The following is a 23,223-nucleotide window of genomic DNA, read 5'->3' as shown; positions in this document are numbered from 1 at the left end:
TGTGATAGTTCTGGGACTTGGCTTGAGGCGCAGTACAGTTCAAAACAAAAGATCAAGCGTGTCCATAAAAAATGACACGATAAAGCGTGAGTGTGTGAGCAGCTTGTGTGTGTGTCGCCCTCTGGTCCCCCTGTAGCTGTTTGACCGCGTGGCCGAGGCGGAGATCGTGCTGAGGAACACGGGCCGCGTGGGCTTCGGCTTCAGCACACTGCCGCAGGACCAGGGCGGCAACCCCGACAACCCTCCGCCCGGGCAGCCTCTGGTCATCCCCAGCTCGGTGAGAGAGAAACTCATGGGACAGAGCTAAACAGAGACAGAAGAGCAGGATTTTGGGGGTTATGTTTTTTTGCGTGTGTTTTTTTTTTTCTTTCCCTACTTGATGCTCATTCGTATGAGCGACAACATTGCACTCATCCCACATCAACACAAGCATAGCATTCATGATCTTCCAAGTTCTGCAAGAGCCAAGGAAGTTTATTAAAGGTCATCCACCAATTGCTGTTTTTCTGGGACTGTCTTTTTGAAGGGCCATATAGAGGCAAACACGGAGCAGAGAATCTCAGTCTATTACCTTCCTGGAGTCCCAGAGGTATTCCACAAGACGTTCCAGCTGCAGGTGGCTTTCTTCGAGCTGGAGACCATCAGCCTGCGCGGCGAAGGCATCTTTCCACGAGTATGCCTGGACCTGCCCAGAGACCTGGGTAAGTGTGCGATTAATCACGCCCCCACACACACACACACCCTCTCACCCCACCCCTCCTCACCCCACCACCACCTTGCACTCCCGAGTCGCCACCGCGGCAGACTTGCTTACAAGTGCAATTAATCAGCGGAGTGTCTGTCCAGGCGCGAGGAGAGAGCCAGGGGAAGCAGGAGCTGCCCGCCAGAGAGCCCCAGCTCTTTAGTCTCGCGGACGGTGTGGTGAAAAGCATTAGGTGAGCAAATGGGCCTTTGAGCAGATGAGAAAACTTTGTCCGCCTCTGATGAGATATTGATCTGCAGGGCATGCCTGGTGTGCTCACTGCTTGCCAGTAGTAAAGAGTGAACCCCCTGTCTTTCACGCTGGGGATATACATTTACCGGTCAGGTCAATAGCAGCCGTCCTAAATTGGCGTATAGTGACGCCTGTTATGGACTTCAGTATCTTTGTGTTGCTTTGAGTTCATGCTGTTTTATTGCAGGAGGTATTCATGCGTGAGACACAGGCAGACCCATAATCTGCATGAGGAGAGTATTTCAATGAGTCACCAGGCTCTCTAATGCATCTCATCTCTTTTTTGTGTTCTCCAAATTTTACCAAAGTCCCCCATTCACTCCCCTCACTCAAAAATGGAAAAATGCATAATGTACAGTATGACCCCCTTGGGTCATACATTCTGGACTTCAGACATGGATGTGATGGTGGTGGTGGTGGTGGTGGGTAGCATCTACAACACTGACAGAGAACTTTGGAGACATACTCCTCCCCCCCTCCCCAAAGAATGCACAATAATTATGAACATATGAAAGAATGTGTTCCATCCCAGAACCCCCTGAATGTTTTATATGCTTTCTTTTTCTTTTTGACAAAAAAATAACCATTTGAATAAAATGCATGTGTGTATTGCACAGATGCATGTGTGTGGTGTTGAAATAAACGTGCCAATGAAATGCTTCACTTGCACTAGCATGTTGGAGCTTGCTTGTGTGTGCAAAAGCTTCATCAATCAGTGATTTAAAAAAAAAAAAAAACAAGTCCCATGATGGAACTGGAATCGATTCCACAATTGATGGGCTGACACAGCAGCCCTGTTGAAGACTCGACAGAACTCGTCTTAATCAGGCCAGCGCTCACTGATCCATCTGAGGGTGAAAAAATAGAAACTTCACATGAATCTCTCTTTCTCTCTCTCTCTCTCTCTCTCTCCTCCAGACGAGCTGAAGTATGGGCCTCTGCTAAAGGTGGCCAGGGAGAACGTGGAGAACGAGAAGCCCAGGGACGAGCTCCTTAGTCAGCCTCCCACTGTGGACAGGGCTCTGCCTGAGGAGGACTGCTGCCCTACTGTAAGTCTCAGAGACAATGGGCACACAATAAGAGTGGGGCGCATGAGGTCCTTCCCCAGAAAATAAATGATGAAATGATCTTTAATGGGGCATATATAAAGACTTTACGGTCAACCAGTCACAGCCTCAGTATGCAAATTCAAACTGCAGTCCTTTAAGACTTCTTAAGGGTACTGAACCAATCCTGATTACTTGGGAACAATCTCCATAAGATGCAGACATGCCTGCTCACTGTCAGCTGTAGCAGGTAGTAGCAGGTGTGTGGAGAGGGGGCGGGGCCGAAAAGAGAAAGGTGTAAAGTTACATATAAGCCATTCTCATTTTTTCATGAGAAAAAACTTCTGCGTATTTATTTTTGTGGAACAGAGAAGAGTTTTTAGGGGTGTAATAAACTGCTGTTGATATGAATGATTCAGATATTCAAAATGTGGGTGGCACAAAACCACCTAGCTAGTCCACCGCCGCTGCTCAGAAGATATGCTGTAGGAGGGGGGGAGGTGCTTCTTGACTTGTTCCTCTGGAAGACCTGAAACTCTACTGTGCAGCTTTGTCTGAGTATGATTGGAATGGACTATTCTCAGGGCTCAGGGGTTCATTCTGAACAGCAGGGTTTTCTAATTGAAGCTATGGGATGAGTCCTTCAGAAGAACCAGATTGTTCTGTCAGTGCCATTGTCCCACAGATGTTACACAAACATGGCTGTGTGTGCACTTCTTAATTTCCTCTTGAGTTCTTCAAAAAAGTATTAGCTTCTACATATAATATTGCATATATAATATAATGCTCCTTGTTAGTAGGCTTTAGCTTTGGCTCTGCACTGAAAAGTTCACAGCCAATAACGGCGTGTGAAGTATATGAGGAAACCTGCCTTAGAGAAGACCATGAAGACGACCTGAAGAGCTGCTGAAGGGCTTTGGTTGTGCCTTCTCCCAAAAAAGTTTATGAGAGCATTCCCACAGCAGCTGCTATCTCTGTCACCTTCTCTCTCTGTTTCTGTATGTCTGCAGTATGACGCCTTGCTACAGATGGAGGTGGAGAGGCTACTGGTGAAGGAGAATGCCGTCTCCATGGAGACCACACCCGTGGAGGGGAGCGACGTATGTGGATCGGGCTGCAGAAAGAGGAGAAAGCTGAGCAAGTGAGCGTGTTACAAATAACTCATATGATAATAATGCATACAGTACACAGTACACAGTTGCATTCTTTCTGACTGTACCTCAGTGACCCGCCATCTGTAACACTACAGGTGTTATTGTTTTCCCTCAGGTTTACACTGCCAGACTACATACTGGACTTTGGCTATGTGATCCATGGTAAAGTCCTCACCCACATAGTCAAAGTGACCAACACAGGGCCATGCCAGGTCTCATTCAAGGCTGATCGTCGGCTTCTTGCTGGAACAGGTTTGTCTAAGACAGCTTACAGCTCTTTGTCTTTTTTGTATCTATGGCAAAGATTATAGTAATGTTGGTGTTGACCAACAGTGAATGTTTATTCGTCTTTCAAAAATCAAACACTTAGACATTGTTTTCATCATAGCTGTAGTTATTGCAGCGCTTGATTCTGTTTGTTCTGCCTGTCTGTCTGCAGGGTTCAGCACAGAGTTGGACAAAGTCAAGAACCTGCCCTACTGTGAGACTGAAACATTTGAGGTGAAGTTTGATCCACGTGGAGCAAACCTGGATTTAGGCCAGGTTAATACAGTTATGCCCATTCAGGTGAGATACTCCTACTATAGAAAACAGTCAAACAAACCTACATGCTTGTGCTTTGATTTTTAAAAACTATTTATGCCTTTTAAACGGATGTTTTACAGGACAGTGCAGCAGATAAGTGGCATACAGTAGTACAAAGACAATTTTGCCATAAAATTGCTACAATATTGAATTAGTATACTTTTCTATCAATTATGCCTGAAGAATCAGCAAAATATGAATGGTTTTGGTTTAAACAAAATATGAATGAAAATATTTCAAGTGAAATTTGAGTTTAATTCTTTATTTTTCAAGACTTCCTCCTCCAGACTCTCAGATTGACCATTGTCAGAGTTTGGATGTGCTCATTTGACATCAGTGGCCCTTAGCTGTCAGGATCCATCTGGTTTTCTCCCGTAACGAGACGCTCTCTGTCCCTCAGTCCTCTCTGACCACCTGTGCTGTGCTCCGTGTGATTGACAGGTGGCAGGGGGCCCGCTAGTGCAGGTGCGCCTGCACGCCGTGGTCACCATGCCCTCCCTCAATGTCTCCACGGAAACGCTGATGTTCGACAGCATCCAGTGCGGTCTGTGCCAGCTGCTCACGCTGCAGCTGCACAACCAGGAGCTTGTGCCGTGTGAGTGGAGCATCACAGAGGAGGAACGCCCCAAGAAAAAGGTCCAGTCTCCCATCAATGCGCTATGGACTTTTTTCCATCCCTGTTCATCTACACTGGACAAAGCATCAATGCATAGCCAGAAACTTGTTCTGACAGTGTTTGTACATCCAAGCTTTGATATATGATACATTAGCAATGAAGACAAAACAGCCGTAGTTATTTGAGAAAGTGATAGTAGAGTAGAGTGGAGGTGAGCCCTTATTATTGTCAGTGCAAGGAGCAGAAGAGCCTCTCCACTCATATGAGCTTCCTAATGAATTATGAATGAAACCTGGATATTGGAGGTATTAGCCACAGGGCAGCAGTGGCTTCATTTCTCCTTTTGTCACTTTGTCTCTGCTGGGTAATTTTAGACGGCTGCTTTATGGTAGACACGCAGAGCAGCACGCTGGGAGAGCTTCAGCAAAGAAGCACTTGTGACAAAATTCCTCCCAGCATTTAAAGATGGATAGACTCTGTCTTTGTAGCACAGAAGTTCCTTCTTAGTTTTGCACATTTTTTAATTGTAATAATGCAGTATATTTGAATAATTCAATTGAATCTCTGAGAAATGATTTGATTAAGAAATGATGTGTTGAAATATGTTAACCATGTTCAAATTTGGACACTGCTGTTTATGCTGGCTGCTTCCCTTGCCCTGTATTTAGATTGACAAGCATATCCCCCTGCATCTGAGGAGAAAATTACGACTTGAGTATCGCCACCCGCCAGTGGTGTTTGAAGTGCTGCCCTCTTCAGGTGTGCTGTTGCCAGGAGACAGGCTGAATGTTCAGGTCAAGTTCAGCCCAGCAGAGGGGGTGAGCACTGCAGCAAATCTCCACTGGCTCTGGTCAAAGAAATGCAATGTTTAATTCTAATCAACATTAAACTGTTTAAGAACACAACAAACCATAGTGCTGCACACATACTGTATATAGATGATGATTAATTCAACTAATGTGGCGAAATATGTATGAAGTTTAAAACAAAAAACATGTATGATATAACACAGCAATATTTGCCAACAACTTTAAAATGACTGATGACTCTAGTCAGCTTTTCGTTGCCACCATTTTCCTATTTTATGGACCTGTGTTCATCAATCTGTGAACTGAATTACTGTGAAGTGTCCTTTATGTGGGAAATATACAGCAGGCTATATTGTGGGTGGTGGGCAGGAGACAGATGCTCTCTTCACAGTGTCGCCCTACCTGGCAGGTGAACACATGAACACTGAACAGCTGCCTAATTGAATTCAGTTTCTCATGTACAGTGTATATTCAAGATAGTTATATAATCTTCTCTCTCAAGGGAGGAAATGGGAGACACCGATGTCTGCTCCAAACACTTCAGGTGTTGAGATTTATCTGAGGTTTCTTTTTTCGGCAAGGGGAAACATCCTCACAAAAAAGAGAGAGAGAGAGAAAGAGAGAGAGAGAGAGAGAGAGAATAGCAGACTCCCCCCATGAAATGCTAAATGATTTAATTTGGGAGATAAAGCACAGCACACTCTGACACTGGTGGTGTATATCTTAATGTATATCTTATCGGCTCGCATCCAGAAGGAGCAGGGAGCAGGCCTGGGAGAAATGAGTCCTGAGAGGCATAGAGAAGGGAGCCGGCTCTCAGAGGCCCTTATCTTCCAGGAGGGATTTAGGCTAGCACATAAATGTGCACACACATACGCTTACACACTCCATCACTCTCTCCACCCCTCATTTCTCCCTCTTACTTTCTCTCTCTCTTTCTCGCTCTCTCATTTTCTCTCTCTCTCTTGCTCTCTCTCTCTCTCTCTGTATAAAAAACACACCCGCACACACACTCACATTCACATACTCAGCTAAAAAAATAAATAAATAAATCACCAACTAACACTTTACATGGGTTAAGTCTTTCTCTGACTTTTTAAAGTAATTAACCTGGAGGAGCTGAGTAAGAGATTCCACTTTAGATTAATACGTTTCATAAAGTACATGCAGTATATACCTTAACGAAATATAAGAGCATGGGGAAAACAAACGGTAGGAGAAAAAATGGTAGGAGAAAAATAGCTTGTTCTGTAGAAGAGTTTGTTCTGCTGGGCTATGTACCAGATACGCTTTATAGATGAGAAACACTTCTAAACCTTTAAGTTTTTCTGTAGACTGTAGAAAAAAGAGGATCAGAGCATAAACAAAATCCCTCCACCTCCCTCTATCTCCCCCAACTAACTCCGCTGTGTTGCTCTTGGTGGCCTTTAGAGGGCCTACAGCCAGAATCTGGTGCTGAGTGTGGCCCAGAGCACCCAGCGCATCCTGCTGCTGGCCCAGGGGAAGGGCGAGGAGCCCCAGTTGGAGTTCTCCACCTCCGTGCTGGACATGGGTCCCGTGCTGTCCCACAGCGCCGGCGAGGAGATTGAGGTGCTCGTACGGAATCCCTGCCCGTTCCCCGTCGAGTTCTACTCGCTGGAGTTTGACAAGCAGTACCTGGAGGAGGAGAGGGTGAGGCTCGCCATGGATTTTGTATAAGGTCACCTGTGAAGTCATTATGTGTTCATTGTTACTACGGTATGTAAATATTACTATCATCATTTGAAGTAAATTGAAATAGTTCTGAAAATGCAATTCTCAGTCACCTTAGTAGCAGGACTATTCTGAGTTGCATAAGTTGCTTATACATTACTAGGACTACTCACTGTTTTTTTCAGCCTACTTTGGTGTTTATGGTGCCTGTGCAAGTACAACTCAGTTCTTGGTGAAAGCCCCGGCTGACTGTAGGGTTACCTTCCTCAGGTGCTGCGTGTGCTGAAGGGCTATGATGCCCAGAATGTCCTGCTGCTGCCCCCTCGTGCCCCGGGGGAGGGTCTCCCCCCAGAGCTGCTGGAGCACTACAAGGAGCTCCACGCCCATGAGTCCCACGCAGGTAAAGCAGCAGGCCCCCTCTCCTGGCCAGGACACCTAACAGGGTTCAGATATCATCAGAGGTGTCTATGGAACCACTACTATGCACTGGCTAATACTGTACTGTATGTGGTCCCATCCCACAACCCAGTGACTTAACCTGAGGTGTGTTCAATTGCTTGGACATAGGTGAATGTTTGTAAACGTTTTCTGATTACTGTGAGCTCTCTGCAAAGAGTTTGCGAGCATACTGGGAGCTGGATGTTGAAATAGAATGTTTAAATAAAATTGCTCAAATTGAACTGCTCAGAGAACGTTCACCACTGTATGCTGAATTTGAATGCACCTATGATTCTTAATGTTCACAAAGATTGCTGTGCTTCATTAGTCATTAGAATACTGGGTACTTACTGGGATAGAGCTCTAAGCTGAAAGCTAACATTTTCCCTCTAAAGCTCTTGTTCTTCTCTAAAGGATGACATCAAGCTGAGGACAGAAACTGTAGCTAGGGTCTATTTAATACAGTACCACAGATGGTACAATGTGAGCTGGGTTGACAGTAGCTGGTTTGCATTAAATTTTTTGTTGATATTTGAGCAACACAGAGATATTATGTCAAAATGGTTGTTTCTTCACCCAAGTTTCTTTAGTTCACCTAGAGAGGCCAGTGTTTGACTCCTCCTGCTCTGATCTGCAGACTTAAAGGCTGGCTCTCCTAAAAATGTGGAGAGTCCGGAGGAGGAGAGGGGAGGATCAGCGGGCCTTGAGGAGAACCAGGCTGACCTCCCAAACATAGAGCGACATCTGGAGAATGACAGGGAGGTCATGGCTATTGGCTTGAAGGAGATCGCAAGTAAAGGTAGACTATATAAACCACTAATATGGTTTCACCTGCCCCAGACAACTGTTTTGTTTTTCTTTGTTTTTATCAAACAAAGCCAAACTAACAAACCAAACAAATGCCAGACATCATAAAGTCATTACTGGGTTTGAATTCATCGTTTTGTTCTTCAGAAGCTGTGAAAGATGACAGTCGGTCAAGCAGTAGTGTCGGCGAGCTGGAGACAAACCCAGTGTCCATGGCCATTGCCCGGCATCTGGGCATAGACCTGACCCCAGACGGACATGCCGCTAGAAACCGCCGAGGAATCACAATCATCGTTCATGGAGCTCCACTCTCCGGTACTGCACAGAGTTCCTCCCAGAGGCTATGGGGGTTTTAACTCACTCCTCGGAAGCTTTTAAAAAAGTGTTATTACTGACTGACTATTTAGTCAGTACTAAACTATTATTAAATACTACTGTATACTGTAATTGCCCAGAGATATGCTTTAAGTAACTGTGAATAGCTGTACAGTATGTAACATAAAGTTAATCAAGTTCTATTTTTGTACATGTGTACGTGTGTACGTGTGTGTGAACTGCTCATTCGCTGTGAGTGTGTGATGCAGTCCTGTGTTGCGTGCAGGTAAGACGCCGACGGCAGTGGCTCTGGCCCGGCACTACGGTGCAGCGTGCCTCTCTCTGGACGCTGTGCTGCTGGAGGCCATGGCATCAGGGGCCACGCCAGCGGCCATGCAAGCCAGAGAGCTTTGCGCCAGGGCCGCCCAGGAGCACTACCAGAGGAAGGCAGAGGAGATGGGTCAGTCGCACCTCCTAGACTGTTTGTGTGCGTGCGTGCGTGCATGCGTGCGTGTGTGTGCGTTGTGTGTGTGTGTGTGCGTTGTGTGTCTACTATGATGGGGAAGATATGTCCACCACCCTAATGCTAATTACAGATTGTTAATAGATTGCTCTTGCTTGTAATATATGAATGAGTTTTACACATCTATGTGATCTATGTGTGTTGGGAGTTTGGACGTTGGTAGTTTCCCAGTGTTGTAATGAAACATCCACTACTGAGTGTGTTTGAGTGTCTGTTTAATATGGATTGCTATTTGTGTGTGTCCAGTGGACTGTATAATTGTTTGTGTGTGTGTGTGTGTGTGTGTGTGTGTGTGTGTGTGTGTGTGTGTGTGTGTGTGTGTGTGTGTGTGTGTGTGTGTGTGTGTGAATACAGCCCAGGCCGCTGCAGATACGCAGTCTCCCACAGCTCAGGCTTCAGGTGTGCTTAGTGTGGAGGCTGTTGCCAAACACACGGGAGAGAGCATGGAGCCAAAGGCCCAGGCCTCCTCCATCTCCACCCGCCAGAAAGCCACCACCACGGGGGGGAAGAGGACGGAGCGAGTGGACACCTCCCCAACAACAGCCAACTCCCAGGTACACACTCAGTGCAAGCGCCATAGAGGTTCAAAATGGCAAATACTGAAGCACATTTGAGCTAAAGAAGGAAAAAAGGACTTGAAAATGTATGAAAAGAATAACATGCGTGTGTGTGTGTGTGTGTGTGTGTGCAGGTCGAACATATCCACCGTCCCCTGATTTTCAGTGTGAGTCAGCTGGACCTCATGAGCTGCCTGCTCCCTGAAGAGGTGCTGGTGGACATCCTCGCAGAGAGACTCCAGGTGAGCACTTTAGGTTTATTCCAGATGCGTTTGCATGTAACAGTTATGCCTACGTGTCTTGTGTCTTTGATTGTGCTCTCTGCATCTGTTGTAGCAAGTGTCTAGTCTCGGTACACTGTTTACTATGAGAAACTTTCACAGCACAGCAGCATGATTTACATGTATTCATTTTACACTGATTCATTTAACAGACACTTTTCATCCAAAGTGACTTACAGTACAAGATGACTTCCATGTGTCGATCCACAATGTGTCTTGCTCAAGGACACAACGGTGAAAGCCAGGAACTGAACCCATAACTTTTCAGGCTACTGCATGCTAGCCCAGCTCCTTAACTACTACACTACAGTACCACCCCCCACATGATATGACAGCACCATGAAGCATACAAACGTTTTTTGTCCTATTTTTCTCCTGCAGCACAGAGTTTGGGAAACACTAGAGACTAGAAGAACAGAGAGGCCTTTAAATGCATTCTGAGGAGTTTTAGGCCATTGATTGTGATCTGTTCTTTCACTTCCTCAAGCTGTGGTGTAGTAAGGCCCTCTATAATGAAACCTACTCTCTTCTTGTCTGGCTTCGACTGGCCCAGCTAAGTGACTGTCTCCGGGGAGTGGTGATTGATGGACTCGACACTCTTTACTGTCGCTCGCCGAGCTGCATGTTGCATGCTGTCCTCAAGGCCTTGAACAACCGACGCTTCATCTACATGGTGAACCTCTCGAACAACTTCCAGAACTACACGGCCAAGGAGAAGGCACAGAGAGAGGTGGAGGGTAAGACAGAGAAGGGCCATAATCATATAGTATACAGAAATGAATCCTCATTTTACCTGTTAAAGTTACCTCTAACAGTTGAACTGAGTGTAACAAAGAGTGACAAAGATAAACAGTGACATATGGCTTTGAACGATGATTTTTAAAAAGGTTGTCCATCATTGTCTAAAACGTTATAATTTGTTTCATTGAAGAGGAACCCTATGTAGATTATACAGGCCTAGGGCCTCTATGTGTTGTAGACCTACTAACACAGTTGGCAGCTGAACTAGATGAATGTGGGGCTGTTTTTGGATATTTCTGTGTCTGAGAACAGCATGTGGAAGTCTCTCTCTCTCTCTCTCTCTCTCTCTCTCTCTCTCTCTCCTCAGAGGCTAAGCAGCGTGAGGAGGAGGAGAAGGCGAAGTTGCGACTTCAGGAGATGGATGAGGAGGAGTATGATGCCCTGACAGAGGAAGAGAAAGAGGACTTTGACCGCCAGCGGCTGCAGATGGTGCGGGAGCGCAAGCGCAGGTGTGTGGGATGTCACCATGATGCATATCCCATGTCTGCCGCGCCGCATTGATTAAAGGTCTCTTTGAAGTGTCACAGCAGTGCAGGCTTGTTAAAGGTTCTCTGGATTACTTAAGCTTACCGGTACATGATTCTCTGATAGCTATCTGGAAAATACACATTTTGAGCGAACGACCGTACCTGCGCACCAAAAATGTCACCAATTATGTACACCAGACAATGGCATAAAGGGGATACATCTAGTGCCCATCCAGGGATGGGGGGCATTTTTTAAAGGGAGGCATTTTTCAGCCTCTCGTACTTAATAATTTACATTGTTTGTTTTATATATGTGCTCCCAGATTCAAACAGTTGAGGTTTTTAAAATAAGTGGTCTGCCCTGTGCATACCATGCAGGGAACGGGAGCGGATGGCGCGAGAGCAGGAGGAAAGGAGGCTACAGGAGGAGCTGGAACGACAGAGAGAGGAGGAGGAGATGAGAAAGAAAGGCAAAAAAGGAAAGAAAGATCCATCCACATTCAAAGAGGATGCTGCTGGGAAGAAGAGCCAGCTTGGCTGGAAACAGGTCAGTGTCAGAGGCAAGCACACCGCCAAGAAGTGCACTTCTAGTCAAATTGGTGTTGGTTGTCTACAACCAACCAACCATTTAAAAATGTTCCTTATGAACCGGAAGAATACTTTTAAATAGGAATTCTGTAGTATTTTTAAACAGTAGGTTATTTCAGTTGTTAAAGTCAAATAGATTTCTTGGTAATTAGAAAAGAAGATTATTTGTTTGTTATTTTCTCCAGTCTTCATCTGCGCTTCGCTCAGAGACAAGGCTGGAAGGCTCCAAAGACAGCCGAAAAATGTCCCTCTGCCAGGAAGGCAAAGACGTGCCCCCATCCCTGGGCGAGGGCAGCAAAGAGGCCGAGGACAAGAAGAAGAAGAACAAAGAGACCAAAGCAGGAGGGCAGGAGGACATTCCGTCTCCCAACGAAGAGCTGGATGGAGAAGTGGTCAGTTCAGATTGGTCAGATTGATAAGTTCAAAAATCAGATATCTTGTGTGGTACCATTGTGTAATAATAACTGTTCTGACCCTATCTGTGCCACTCTGTCCAGTTGAGCCAAAGCGAAAAGCAGCTCCAGCAACGCTTCCAGGTGTACGAGCACAGCCAAGCACACCTGTGCCATGTCCTGCACTTTTGGGACCGTGCCCAGGGCCTGCTGCTGCGGCCCTTCAACTCCGAGGAGGACGTCGACGAACAGCCGGGCCCTGAGCGGCAAGCTGTGTCCGGCAAGAAGACCAAGAAGGAACGCGAGAAGGAGCGCCACGACAAGGACCGGCTCAAGGCAGACAGTGAGGTCAAGTCCATCTCGCCGGACCCCAGCCGGATGCCGCTGATGGGAGATCCCTCCGAGCTGCTGGAGAGGGAGGGAGCGGCAGATGCCGTTCCCCACATTGTCATCCCTGTGTCCGGCAGAGGGCACTCCGTCGCCACAGAGGTCCTGCAGGACGGGAGACTGCCCTCCCTCGATGAGGTACAAGCTTCTTATACCCATCAGCACTAGGCATGTGCTCTATGCACTCTCTGCATATATACAGTACCATGCACATTGAAGTAGAAACTCTACTAAAGTACTCCTTACAAAAACTAGTACAAAGTGCTGGAAGGTGCTGAAATATACATAAATGGATTATGGTGTACATGAGAAGCTACAGTATGTCCTCCTTGTCCAAAAGTTGTAATTTTTGTATCGTATATAATGACAAATATTATAATGCCGGTGCAGTGTGTATGTAAACAGTCCACCGAGACTATTTACACATTTTCATATACTGTAGCTGTATTGTGTTTGCTGATATTATGAGCAAAATAGTGAGTCTAAATTATATTCACAGTGGGGCTTGATATTTGTTGAATTTGATGATGACATTATTGTTTCCAACATCAACATGTCAGCTGTTTCTGGACAGATGTGCTCAGTCCTGTACTATTCAGAGTGGACTCTCATACCCTCACATCTTCCCCCAGGTGCTGGACGGTTTGGGTCTGGGCCCCAAAGGCCCCCCCATCCCTCCGCCCAGCGTCTTCTCCGTGGTGCCCTACCCCAGCAGGCGCTCAGAGCCCAGCCTGCAGTGCCTCCCCGACTGCTTCACCTTCCTCCGGCTCCTCTCCCCCGAGGACCTGGCCGAGGAGAAGAAAGAGGCCGAGCTGGAGGCAGAGCTGCAGGCAGCGCTGTTGAAGGTGACTACACCGTTTCATCTCAGTAGGGTTTTTTCTAGATGATTTCAACTGTGCTGTTTTCTTTGTAAGAAATTGGAGGATTCAATAGAATAATAATAATTCAATCAACCATGCAGTTGCTTCACAAGATATGCAACATCAGCAGTGAGTGTAGAGAGCCTGCCTTTGAAGAGAGGTCCACCTACACAGTCCAAAAACTGTCAATGGAAAAAAAATCAGATTAGATTAGATTACCGGTACTGTACATATCCGAATGTATCCAGACTGGTACATATCCAAATGTTTCCAAATGAATTCCAAATTATGCTGGGTTATATATATTGTATAAGAAGGTCCATATTATTCAAATGACTAAACAAAAGTCTGGGGTTAATGTCTAGAAATAGTGTCTACTTCTAAAGAACAGTAGGGTGAGGGTGTGAGAGAAATGTACCACATAAGCAAGACAACCATGTGCATTTAATCACTGAACAGTCATTTTTAGCCTCTCCATAAGCCTGTGGGTCCTCCATTTCGTCTGTCTTAGGAGGAAGCGGCATCGCCAGCCAAAGGCAAATCCAAGAAGGTTGAACAAAGCAAGGAAAACCTGAAGGAAAAGCGTCGCCCTGCCTCTAAGAAAGGCCCAAAGACCTCTGATTCTCACACAGCCTCACTGGACATCATCACCCCACTCTATGATGTCGAGCATAGCAACCAACCAGGGGAAGGCCAGCAGGACCTCCACCAAAGGTGCTTGGCAAAACACACACACACACACACACACACACACACACATACTCTTGTGTGCAGATACACACAAACACACAGAAACACAAAATCACTCTCAGACACAAACTCACACACACACAATTTTCTACATGGTCTGTCATTATGTAAAAGTCTGCTGGCAACAATAGCAGCAACCATCTCTGTAGAGTGGTGCATTGGCCAATTAGCTCCTTACTTTCATTGAATGCACACACAATCACAATTTTAATTGACAGCTATTGAATCTGCCAATCACACTTTTCTAATTCGTCCCGTCTGAATTTTGAAGGTGCTGATTTGCTGGTTGGATAGTATAAATACCGGAGCAGCAGCGTTTCCCCACCACTCCACACTGTGTGCATCACTTGCTGTTTCATACTTCAGTAGAGAGGGCTTAGCTATATTTCCATAAATGTTATAGGCACTAGATTCTTGTTGCTGGTTTAAATAAAGACCTTTAACTGTAGTGTTAGTGTTTGTATTATTCTCGTTTTGAGCGGTTTTGTTGTGTGTGTGTGTCGGGGGTGGGTGGGGGGAAGGGGGGTATTCATTGTGCCCAACCCAAATTTCTATTTGCCCCCCCAATCTGAGCAGCCTAGATCCGGGCCTGACTGTACATACACACTTTTAGTAAATCAGGCCCATACAGTACATGTGCCATGCTCAAGGACACCTGGCAGGGTCACCTCTGGATTACCAGCCATCTAAAGATCACGTGTGGATGAAACTGTTCTTCATAATCCTCTGTTATTCCCTGAAGGTTGACCAATTTCCGCTGGATTGTGCCTGCCAATGGTGAGGTGACCCTCAAGTTGTGGTTCCACTCTGCAGTGCTGGGCACGTTCAAACAGACACTCAACTTTGAAGTGATGGGCACCAAGACACTCTACCAGCTGCACTGCCAAGGCATTTGTGCCTACCCGGACATCAGTAGAGATCACAAGTACGTAGGCTACCTGCTTCCACCACTTTGAAAATAACCTGAAATGTGAACAAAGGCTGTGCATGGGTTTTTTTCAGGCTTGTTAATGAGGATTGATGTCAAATGAAAGTTGACCAAAGTGAAACAGATCAAACTTTACACCAATTTAACATTTAATTCAATTTAAATCAGATGACTTTGATTCAAACCCAGAGGGGAGATCCGTGGACTTAGATATGTCACCCTGCAATGTTATAGCTAAATGTGTTGTTATGCCGAAGACACTTCTATGACACTTGTGCTGTAGCTGTGCCGGTTGTGCCGTCTTGTTTTGGGATGAGAGATTGTTCTGAGACCCCGGCTAGAGAGTGAAATTGTGTTTTGGTTCGAGCATTGCAACCCTTTGTAAATGTCATGTTGTAAACATAAAGACCGGTTCGGCAAACATCGCTGAGGAAAGGTCATTCAATCATCCAGCACACCCCTGCTGTGAGGAAAATGTAAATGACTAATAATGTCGTAGCTCAGTCCTCTGGGGCCTCCTGGATCTTCGGTGAGAGAACGTCTACAGCCTTTTGCATCAGAGACAGAGCCTGACAGTATGTGTGTGTGTGTGTGTGTGTGTGTGTGTGTGTGTGTCTGTGTCTGTGTCTGTGTGTGCGTGCATCTATTCCACAGAGTGGTATTTGCTAACAGTAAAAAGATTGCAAATCCTGAGGAGGTTGTGCAGAAAGCCTATATTGTCCGAAAGGGCCTCTTTGACTTTGGACCCCTTCTATGTGGAAAGACAAGAGACAGGTACTGGAGTTTGTCACTCACTCACTCACTCACTCACTCACCCACACACTCACTCACTCACTCACTCACACACACACTCACTCGCTCGCTCACTCACTCACCCACACACTCACTCACTCACTCACACACTCACTTACTCACTCACTTACTCACTCACACACTCACACACTCACTCGCTCACTCACTCACTCACTCACTCACTCACACACTTGCTCGCTCACTCACTTACTCACTCACACACTCACTCACTCACTCACTCACTCACTCACTCACACACTCACACACTCACTCACTCACTCACTCACACACTCACTCGCTCGCTCACTCACTTACTCACTCACACACTCACTCACTCATTCACTTACTCTCTGACTCGTGGACTCACCCACTCACTCACTCATTCCCAAAATAGTGGACTCTCTCACTCAAGGCCAAGGAAGTATACATGTCACTGTACACTTGATGCAAATTTGATCATTAGTATGCATGGACAATCTAAATATCAAATGTCTTCATGGATTTGTGTGCAATGAATGCACCTGTGCATACACGTTTTAATGCTCTCACTTGGGGTCAAGAGAACCAAATTAAATGTTATTTGCAATGTTATTTATTTTATCCAACCCTTTTATCCAAAGTACAGATACATGTTCTCATTAATTTGTTTGTTCCCTAGGAATACATTTACTGGAGAGCCAGTGATAAAATAAAACTTTGCTTATTTCATGCTTCAGCAAATCATGGTTTAAATTACATTACAAAAGAATTTAAAGTAGGTAGCTAGTGCTTTTTAAATAGAGGAGAAAATATTCTTGAAGTGGAGGAGAAAACTAGAAAACTTTGCTGTAGATTGACACAGGGAAGAGATACTATATCTAATTACATACATGAAGATTGAGTTCTTGTATTGTTCTTGCAATGAGACAACATCCACATCAGAGTCTGATATATACTTTGAAAACACCCAAGCGCAAATCTGTGCTTAGCGAAAACACACATTATGTGGTAGTATATCTAGGCCTTTACTCACTCACTCTTTCTCTCAATCACTGACTCACTCACTGATTCACGTTAACACTACCGTTTGGACTGAAACTACACAATGTACATCAAAAAGGAAAACATAGATTTTAATATTGGAAGGTTCAGCCTTAATTTATGTCTTTGCCATTTGTTGATAGTGTACATAGTTATAGTATGTGTAAAAAAGCAAACAAGCGTATCACAGCATGAACTGTATTCCTACCTTGCAGGATATAACTGTCATTGACATGTAAGACACTTAATCCAATGGAGTTTGGAGTCTGTCTATGAGAGCTATGTTACGGTTTTTCTCAGTCGCTTTGGTGCATTTCTTGAATCATCATTAACATTTTGCACAACAGTTAGTGCATTTCTCAAAACAATTAGAGCAAACTACACTGCATAGTGTATAGTGTAAGCGCGTATCTTGTTCAAAATGCTTTGTTTATGCCTCAAAAGCCAATATTTATACCAATGAAACTGTCAGTGCTATGTAGACTATGACAGTTTTCTCTGTAAGTATTTTCTAATGAACAATGCGCAAGGCAGCACTATTTTCTATTTCAAAACTCCAAGTTACACTTTACAGTACTGAGTGTGGAGGGGATTGATTGCAAGACAGTGGATATGTTTCAAAGTTTTTTCTGTTGACAGACATTGAGACAGTATAAAGAAAGTGAAGGCTTTTACAGCATTGTGCAAATGAAAAATGACCAATATAAAGTAAAACACCCCTTGGTCAGAGCTGTGCACTCTACATCTTTCTTTACATCCTGATATTCCTGTAGGTCAGGTCACATACATTTATATACTGTATGCTAGACAGACTATGATAACTAGTTATGATAGCTAGTTCAACACATTTGCATGTAAAGACACAAGTGATGAATTAAGGCCATTTTTTTTATTCAGCAGGAAACCAGCATAGTGCATTTTGACCAATATGACATTAGCAATTGAAAATAATAAAAAAAAAAACGCATTTGTACTGTACCAAATAATTTGCATGGATGTACTAAAGCATTGCTATTTGTTCAAGATGGGGAGAAACTGCTTCAATCATGTGCACAAGATGAGAGATGATATGGAGTTTGAACAAACAGTTTTGAGAATATCAATTCTGATCTGAGAATTGCATCAAAACAACTGAGAAAAACATTAAATATTTTGAAAAAGGGTGTAAAAACAATGTGTGAAACCAATGAAAACGTGTTTATACATTTGCAAGAGATGACTAGTGTGCTAAGAAAATGGAGATCAAGTGGAACCGGTTTCATTAAATGCATCTTAGCAATTGAGGAAAAAGTCTTAAAGGAATTATCCAGAGTAAAATGCACTTTAGATCAATTTACCGATGATTGGGAGTACATACGTTTAAGTTCTTTGTTACCAAGTCTGTCTGGAACTAGTGAATTGTTTAGCTCAGTGTGTCCCTCTGGGCTGCCATAGATATAAGGAGAGGAAGTACCCAGAGAATATGGAGAGGCTCGTAATGCATAATAACTCCCCAATGGAAGCAGAGATCCACTTTTGCTTCCAGCACGACACCAAAGCCACCACCTACCTGTTGGACCCACCCACGATGACGCTCAAACCCAAAGAGAAGAAGGTGGGCCACAGTATATTACTGTATAAATTCATAGGCAGTAATTACTCTCAGTGTGCAGGTGTTCATGCACATCATTACACTACTGTATATACTGTAGTACTCTATGACATTTAGGTAAATCTGGTAATTGACCTAAATGGATTTGAGCATTTCACAATGAAATATATGAAGTGCTGTGGCGTCATGTTTTGCACTCATGCCTACTCTCATTGTTGCTGTTGCTGGGCTGTTGCTTTGGCAGGAGCTGGTGATCTGGGCCTACCCCATCACCCCAGGCCAGATCAACGACAATCTGGTGTGTTGTGTGAAGGACAATCCAGACCCTGCGGTCTTCCGGCTGTCCTGCCACGGAGTCCGTCCGGAGCTGGACCTGGAACGCAAGCACCTGCACTTCGATAAGATTCTGCTGCACAGGTGTGTGTGTGTGTTGGGACTTCCAGCTTGTCAGTGATCTGTCTAATGCATAGGCTGTCTTTTAGCTCATAATTACATTCACAGTCACAAATACTTGCCATAGAGAGAGCAGCAGTTGAAAGAAGCAGATGGAAATAGCAATTTCATTAGATCTGTGGTTCAGTAGTTCAGCTGCATGTATTAGATTCTATTCAAATAGAATCCACCTCCATTTCCCATCCTAATCCTGTTGTCTCCTTCTCTCCCCTCCCCTCTCTCTCCCTATGTCTCTCCCTGATGGTCAGGAAAGAGACTCGTAACCTGCTCCTGCGGAACACTAAGACCCTGCCGGTGGCGTGGCGACTGAGCGGGATGGAGGTGCTGGGCGACGAGTTCAGCGTGTCGCAGGACCAGGGCATCATCCTGCCCCACTCAGAATTCTGCCTGCAGATGCACTTCAGGGCCGTCAAGCCCGTCAACCTCAAGAGGGCCGTCCGTCTAGAGGTGGGCATCTGCAAGGGCAGTATAAAGATAGGAAAGCTTGAATTCTTCAAGTGCATTTGGAGTAACTGAAGGTCCTATGTAGGAAAATGTCCTGAACAGCAATCCTCCTTTTTTGAGGAGCAGATTTATTAAGGCATTATGCCTGATTCAGGCGTTATTTTATCAGAACATATGCCTTAAAACATGTTATCACAGCACACATCACTTTTTGTGAGTAACGTTTCTGCCATTTAAAAGTAGGTGTAAACCAGATTGCATTAAAATGTGTGACCAGGATAAACTTTCAGAAACAATGGAATCGGTATTCAGAGCACCAGTTTTGCTCACTTGTGCCATTGTATAAATAACATTTACTTGTATTTGAATTTTTATGTTCTGATTTTTTGTTTTTCCCTTCATTCACATTCCTAGTTGTCTGTGTGACAGATGTGGTCCGCTTGATTTTGTGTGCACATGTGTAAGGTGTGCTTGTATATCAGGTTTCAGATGCAGATGGTATCCTGGGAATTTTCCACACTGAGAACATCCAGGTGTCTGCTGAGGCCTATGATGTGGCACTAGACATCACTTTCCCCAAAGGTCCTCAAGCCAAATGAGTTTATCTCTGAAATATTTGGCCTTTGTATGGAAGGTACTGCATGTACTGTAGACTCCTGCTCACTGTCTTTAATTGTGTCATTGTTTTGTCCTCTAAACACCTAGGTGCTGATGGAGGGCTGGATTTTGGAACTGTTAAAGTATCAGAGGAAGTGAAGTTATCTGTGAACTTGAAGAACAAAGGCAAATATGACATTGCTTACAAGTGAGGAGCACACATACTATTTTCATTCAACACAACACAGACCATTCTCCATTTTTTTCCCTATGAAAAGCAAGCCTCATTTTTGCTGCTACTGTACCTGGTCTCTGTGTCCCTTTCCCTGAGTCAGATTCGTGCTGGAGCCTACTCTTCCTGAATTGCCTTACCTGAACTCCGCCTTCACCATACTCCCTCAGAAGGGCACCCTCCACCCCACTGACCGCCCCACTGGGGTCCAGTTCGTCTTCCGCTGCAACAAGGAAGTGCGCATTGAAGAACAGCCAATCCTGCGCTGCCAGGTAACCAATGTCTGCTACACACTGATAGTTGCACAGCGACATCCTTGTATGTAAGCATCTGTAATCCGTAAAAGGGTCAGTTCATCACCTGAGTTTTGTCAAGGAAATTAAGTCTCTCTTTTTTCCTTTTCTGTTTTCACAGGTTATTGAACCAAACATTTCAAATGCTGGGGAGACCATCGCCATCATTCCCATCAAGGTCTCTGTCCTGTCTGTCTTTTCCAAATACTCAATATCACCCTCCAGTGACATCAACTTTGGACCCCTTGTGTACGGGAGCCGCAATACCCGAAGCTTCAGTATTGAGAACAAGAGTGACTTTGAGGTCCGCTTCCATGTCTCCAGGTTTTGCAAAGACATCCCCGGGCCCGTGCAGAGGAGAGGGTGAGAAACCATTTTAGCTGCCACTAGTTGGGCAGACCCAAACCCAAACTCCTTCACTCACTTGTATGCAGGCATATGTGGATAGGGAAGGCCCTTAACTCATTGAATGCCAAGCTGTTTTCGGAAGCTTTGTCCTAGAGTGCCAGCAATCTAGACCAGTGGTCCCCAAACTACGGCCCGCCACCTCATTTTGGGTGGCCCCCCAAAACATGTCCGTAGTATATATCATCCGCCCCGCACGGGAGTACAACATCATCAAACTAAAACCTCCGCAATTTCCCCCATTCATCTCTCTACTCTTAACAGTACATGTAATACTCGTTTTGTCCACCGGTGGTTGTTTTGGCACTGTTTTGCGTTTGCCATCGAAAACGGAATGATATGTAGGCCTACCTGCAAACAATGTAAGAGGGCTATGCTGACTGCATCAGTGCTCAAAGTATTTTAAAAATGTATCAATTAATTGTTAATAACTAACTAACTTCTATTCAAGTCATATTTCTGGGACTTTCTGGGATAATTATTTCTATTTTTTATTCACTCGTTCAAATGTTCATACAAAGAGTTCACAAAGTTCTCATCAGGTGACTGAAAGTTAGAATGGTGGTCATTTCAGACCACTTCAGCACTTCATAAAATTCTCATAGTTTGAGAACTTTAAATTATTTGTAGGATATTCACAACTTGAGCGGTGTATGCAAAGACACAGAATTCAGAGTTCACACATTTTTTAATAAAATATACTTTTGGGACTCCCTGCTAATACTTTTGGGAATGCAAACGTTTTTTTTTTATTAGTATTATTTAATTTTACACTGATATGGCATGATGACAATATAAACACAGCTAACAATGGTATTAAATTGCAATAGCCTATGATTAAATGTAATAGAATATTCAACTAAGGTAGACTGCTGTTGTTCACAGCACTAAGCTATTTATGGTTACTGATATAGAACTACTCCGAGTCTCTGGCCCTCTCTTGGAGCCAGGCATAGTGAGCTGGCCCTCGGAAGAAAAAGTTTGGGGACCACTGATCTAGACCATTGTTGATGATTTTTGTACAGCCACAGCATATTCTGTGTTATAGCTATGAACACATACAATGGCTCGTTTAAAAGGTGAGACTTTAAGCTCTCAGTGGGTGCAAACCGTGTATTTCTACACGCCTCTGTTCCTGAGAAATCCCAATCTAAACAGTGGCTAGTTTTCATCAAAATCACAGTTTTTTTCTAGAAATGGAGATATAACGTCTTTCACGAAATATGAAAGTGTTGCCTGTAAACTTCTGTAAACTTTCCGGGAAGTGATCAGCGAGACCTGGCGAGACTGCCACCTAGTGATAGACCCACGAAAATGGCCTGGTTTTGACCTGACGTGCATGCGTCACTGATTCGACTCCCAAAGCGGCAACCGAGTTTATGATAAAATGTCCAGATAAAATGTCCAGATTGTGCATTTTCATGAGTTTTCGATCGTCATTTATTTCATTTCCATTCATCACAGAGTTCCCAAAATCACATATAAGGTGTGTTAGAGTGTCTAGTTTCGTAATTTTTTTTAAAAAAAAGCTAAAAACGTAATATTACGTTTTTGGCACTCAACGCATGGGAAGGAAAATTTTAATATTACGTTTTTGGAACTCAATGAGTTAAAGGAAAGTATATTTGTTTGACCAGTGAACCGAGATATGCATTTTAAAGGTCTTGTGATAGCCATTGTTGGCCATGTATCTAATGTTTATTAGAACGCATCACTGTTGCCGCACTGCTCAGAGGGGGAAAAATGTATGATTAGCCTCCTGCGTATGTAAGTTCAGGCAGGTATCACTGTTTTTTTCCCCCACAGGATAGGCAAGAAGACGTCGCAAGTGAGCCACTCGGCCAAGCCCATCACCGGCAGGCCTGGGCGAAGCGAGTCCATTCAGAAAGACAGCTCTATGGTGCCTCAGGTGAGAGAGAAGGTCAGATGACCCTGCTATCTGAGAGCAACACAGGAGGCTGGAGACAGATTGCACCTTATATCTCTACAGGCACCTCTGGGCTCACTGTGTTCATGTTAGCTACAGCGATACTTTTTTTGCATTTATTGTTATACTGTAGTTGTCATTCTTGGTGTGAACGGCCCCTTACACAAACACACATAAAGCAACATGCAAGTCCCTGTTGTGCTGTAAGGTGTCAGGTTTAATGATATTCAGATATAGCTGTTGATCTTGGTGTGAATGGCCCCTTACACAAACATATATAGAGCAACATGCAAGTCCCTGTTGTGCTGTAAGGTGTCAGGTTTAATGATATTCAGATATAGCTGTTGATCTTGGTGTGAACGGCCCATTACACAAACATATATAGAGCAACATGCAAGTCCCTGTTGTGCTGTAAGGTGTCAGGTTTAATGATATTCAGATATAGCTGTTGATAGTCAGCTTATTCTATCTTAATTGGT

The 23,223-nt window shown here is 44.5% G+C and overlaps 1 protein-coding gene across 3 annotated transcripts in view; it reads left to right on the top strand.

Moving 5' to 3' along the window:
• The window catches only part of hydin (HYDIN axonemal central pair apparatus protein), a 90,057-nt gene that overhangs the window by 45,453 nt on the left and 21,381 nt on the right, over nucleotides 1-23,223 (top strand). For 2 of the 3 annotated variants that reach the window (XM_042108675.1, XM_042108673.1), the window contains exons 27-58: nucleotides 137-277; nucleotides 527-701; nucleotides 1,913-2,043; nucleotides 3,051-3,181; nucleotides 3,310-3,446; nucleotides 3,634-3,761; nucleotides 4,221-4,415; nucleotides 5,064-5,213; nucleotides 6,636-6,875; nucleotides 7,167-7,296; nucleotides 7,972-8,133; nucleotides 8,289-8,456; nucleotides 8,743-8,916; nucleotides 9,334-9,533; nucleotides 9,671-9,778; nucleotides 10,371-10,554; nucleotides 10,926-11,067; nucleotides 11,464-11,632; nucleotides 11,859-12,065; nucleotides 12,171-12,590; nucleotides 13,085-13,297; nucleotides 13,824-14,026; nucleotides 14,805-14,987; nucleotides 15,645-15,764; nucleotides 18,237-18,396; nucleotides 18,638-18,810; nucleotides 19,095-19,293; nucleotides 19,773-19,872; nucleotides 19,996-20,095; nucleotides 20,223-20,391; nucleotides 20,534-20,775; nucleotides 22,624-22,726. In XM_042108675.1, the coding sequence (XP_041964609.1) occupies nucleotides 137-277; nucleotides 527-701; nucleotides 1,913-2,043; nucleotides 3,051-3,181; nucleotides 3,310-3,446; nucleotides 3,634-3,761; nucleotides 4,221-4,415; nucleotides 5,064-5,213; nucleotides 6,636-6,875; nucleotides 7,167-7,296; nucleotides 7,972-8,133; nucleotides 8,289-8,456; nucleotides 8,743-8,916; nucleotides 9,334-9,533; nucleotides 9,671-9,778; nucleotides 10,371-10,554; nucleotides 10,926-11,067; nucleotides 11,464-11,632; nucleotides 11,859-12,065; nucleotides 12,171-12,590; nucleotides 13,085-13,297; nucleotides 13,824-14,026; nucleotides 14,805-14,987; nucleotides 15,645-15,764; nucleotides 18,237-18,396; nucleotides 18,638-18,810; nucleotides 19,095-19,293; nucleotides 19,773-19,872; nucleotides 19,996-20,095; nucleotides 20,223-20,391; nucleotides 20,534-20,775; nucleotides 22,624-22,726 (5,457 nt within the window). The remainder of the gene's footprint in view (nucleotides 1-136; nucleotides 278-526; nucleotides 702-1,912; nucleotides 2,044-3,050; nucleotides 3,182-3,309; nucleotides 3,447-3,633; nucleotides 3,762-4,220; nucleotides 4,416-5,063; nucleotides 5,214-6,635; nucleotides 6,876-7,166; nucleotides 7,297-7,971; nucleotides 8,134-8,288; nucleotides 8,457-8,742; nucleotides 8,917-9,333; nucleotides 9,534-9,670; nucleotides 9,779-10,370; nucleotides 10,555-10,925; nucleotides 11,068-11,463; nucleotides 11,633-11,858; nucleotides 12,066-12,170; nucleotides 12,591-13,084; nucleotides 13,298-13,823; nucleotides 14,027-14,804; nucleotides 14,988-15,644; nucleotides 15,765-18,236; nucleotides 18,397-18,637; nucleotides 18,811-19,094; nucleotides 19,294-19,772; nucleotides 19,873-19,995; nucleotides 20,096-20,222; nucleotides 20,392-20,533; nucleotides 20,776-22,623; nucleotides 22,727-23,223) is intronic. The other variant, XM_042108674.1, reaches the window with a different exon arrangement.

The sequence above is a fragment of the Alosa sapidissima genome, chromosome 11, assembly GCF_018492685.1.
Source record: "Alosa sapidissima isolate fAloSap1 chromosome 11, fAloSap1.pri, whole genome shotgun sequence".
NCBI classification, from domain to species: domain Eukaryota; kingdom Metazoa; phylum Chordata; class Actinopteri; order Clupeiformes; family Clupeidae; genus Alosa; species Alosa sapidissima.
Note: the sequence above shows the minus strand (reverse complement) of the source record. Positions and strands in the feature narration are given on the sequence as shown.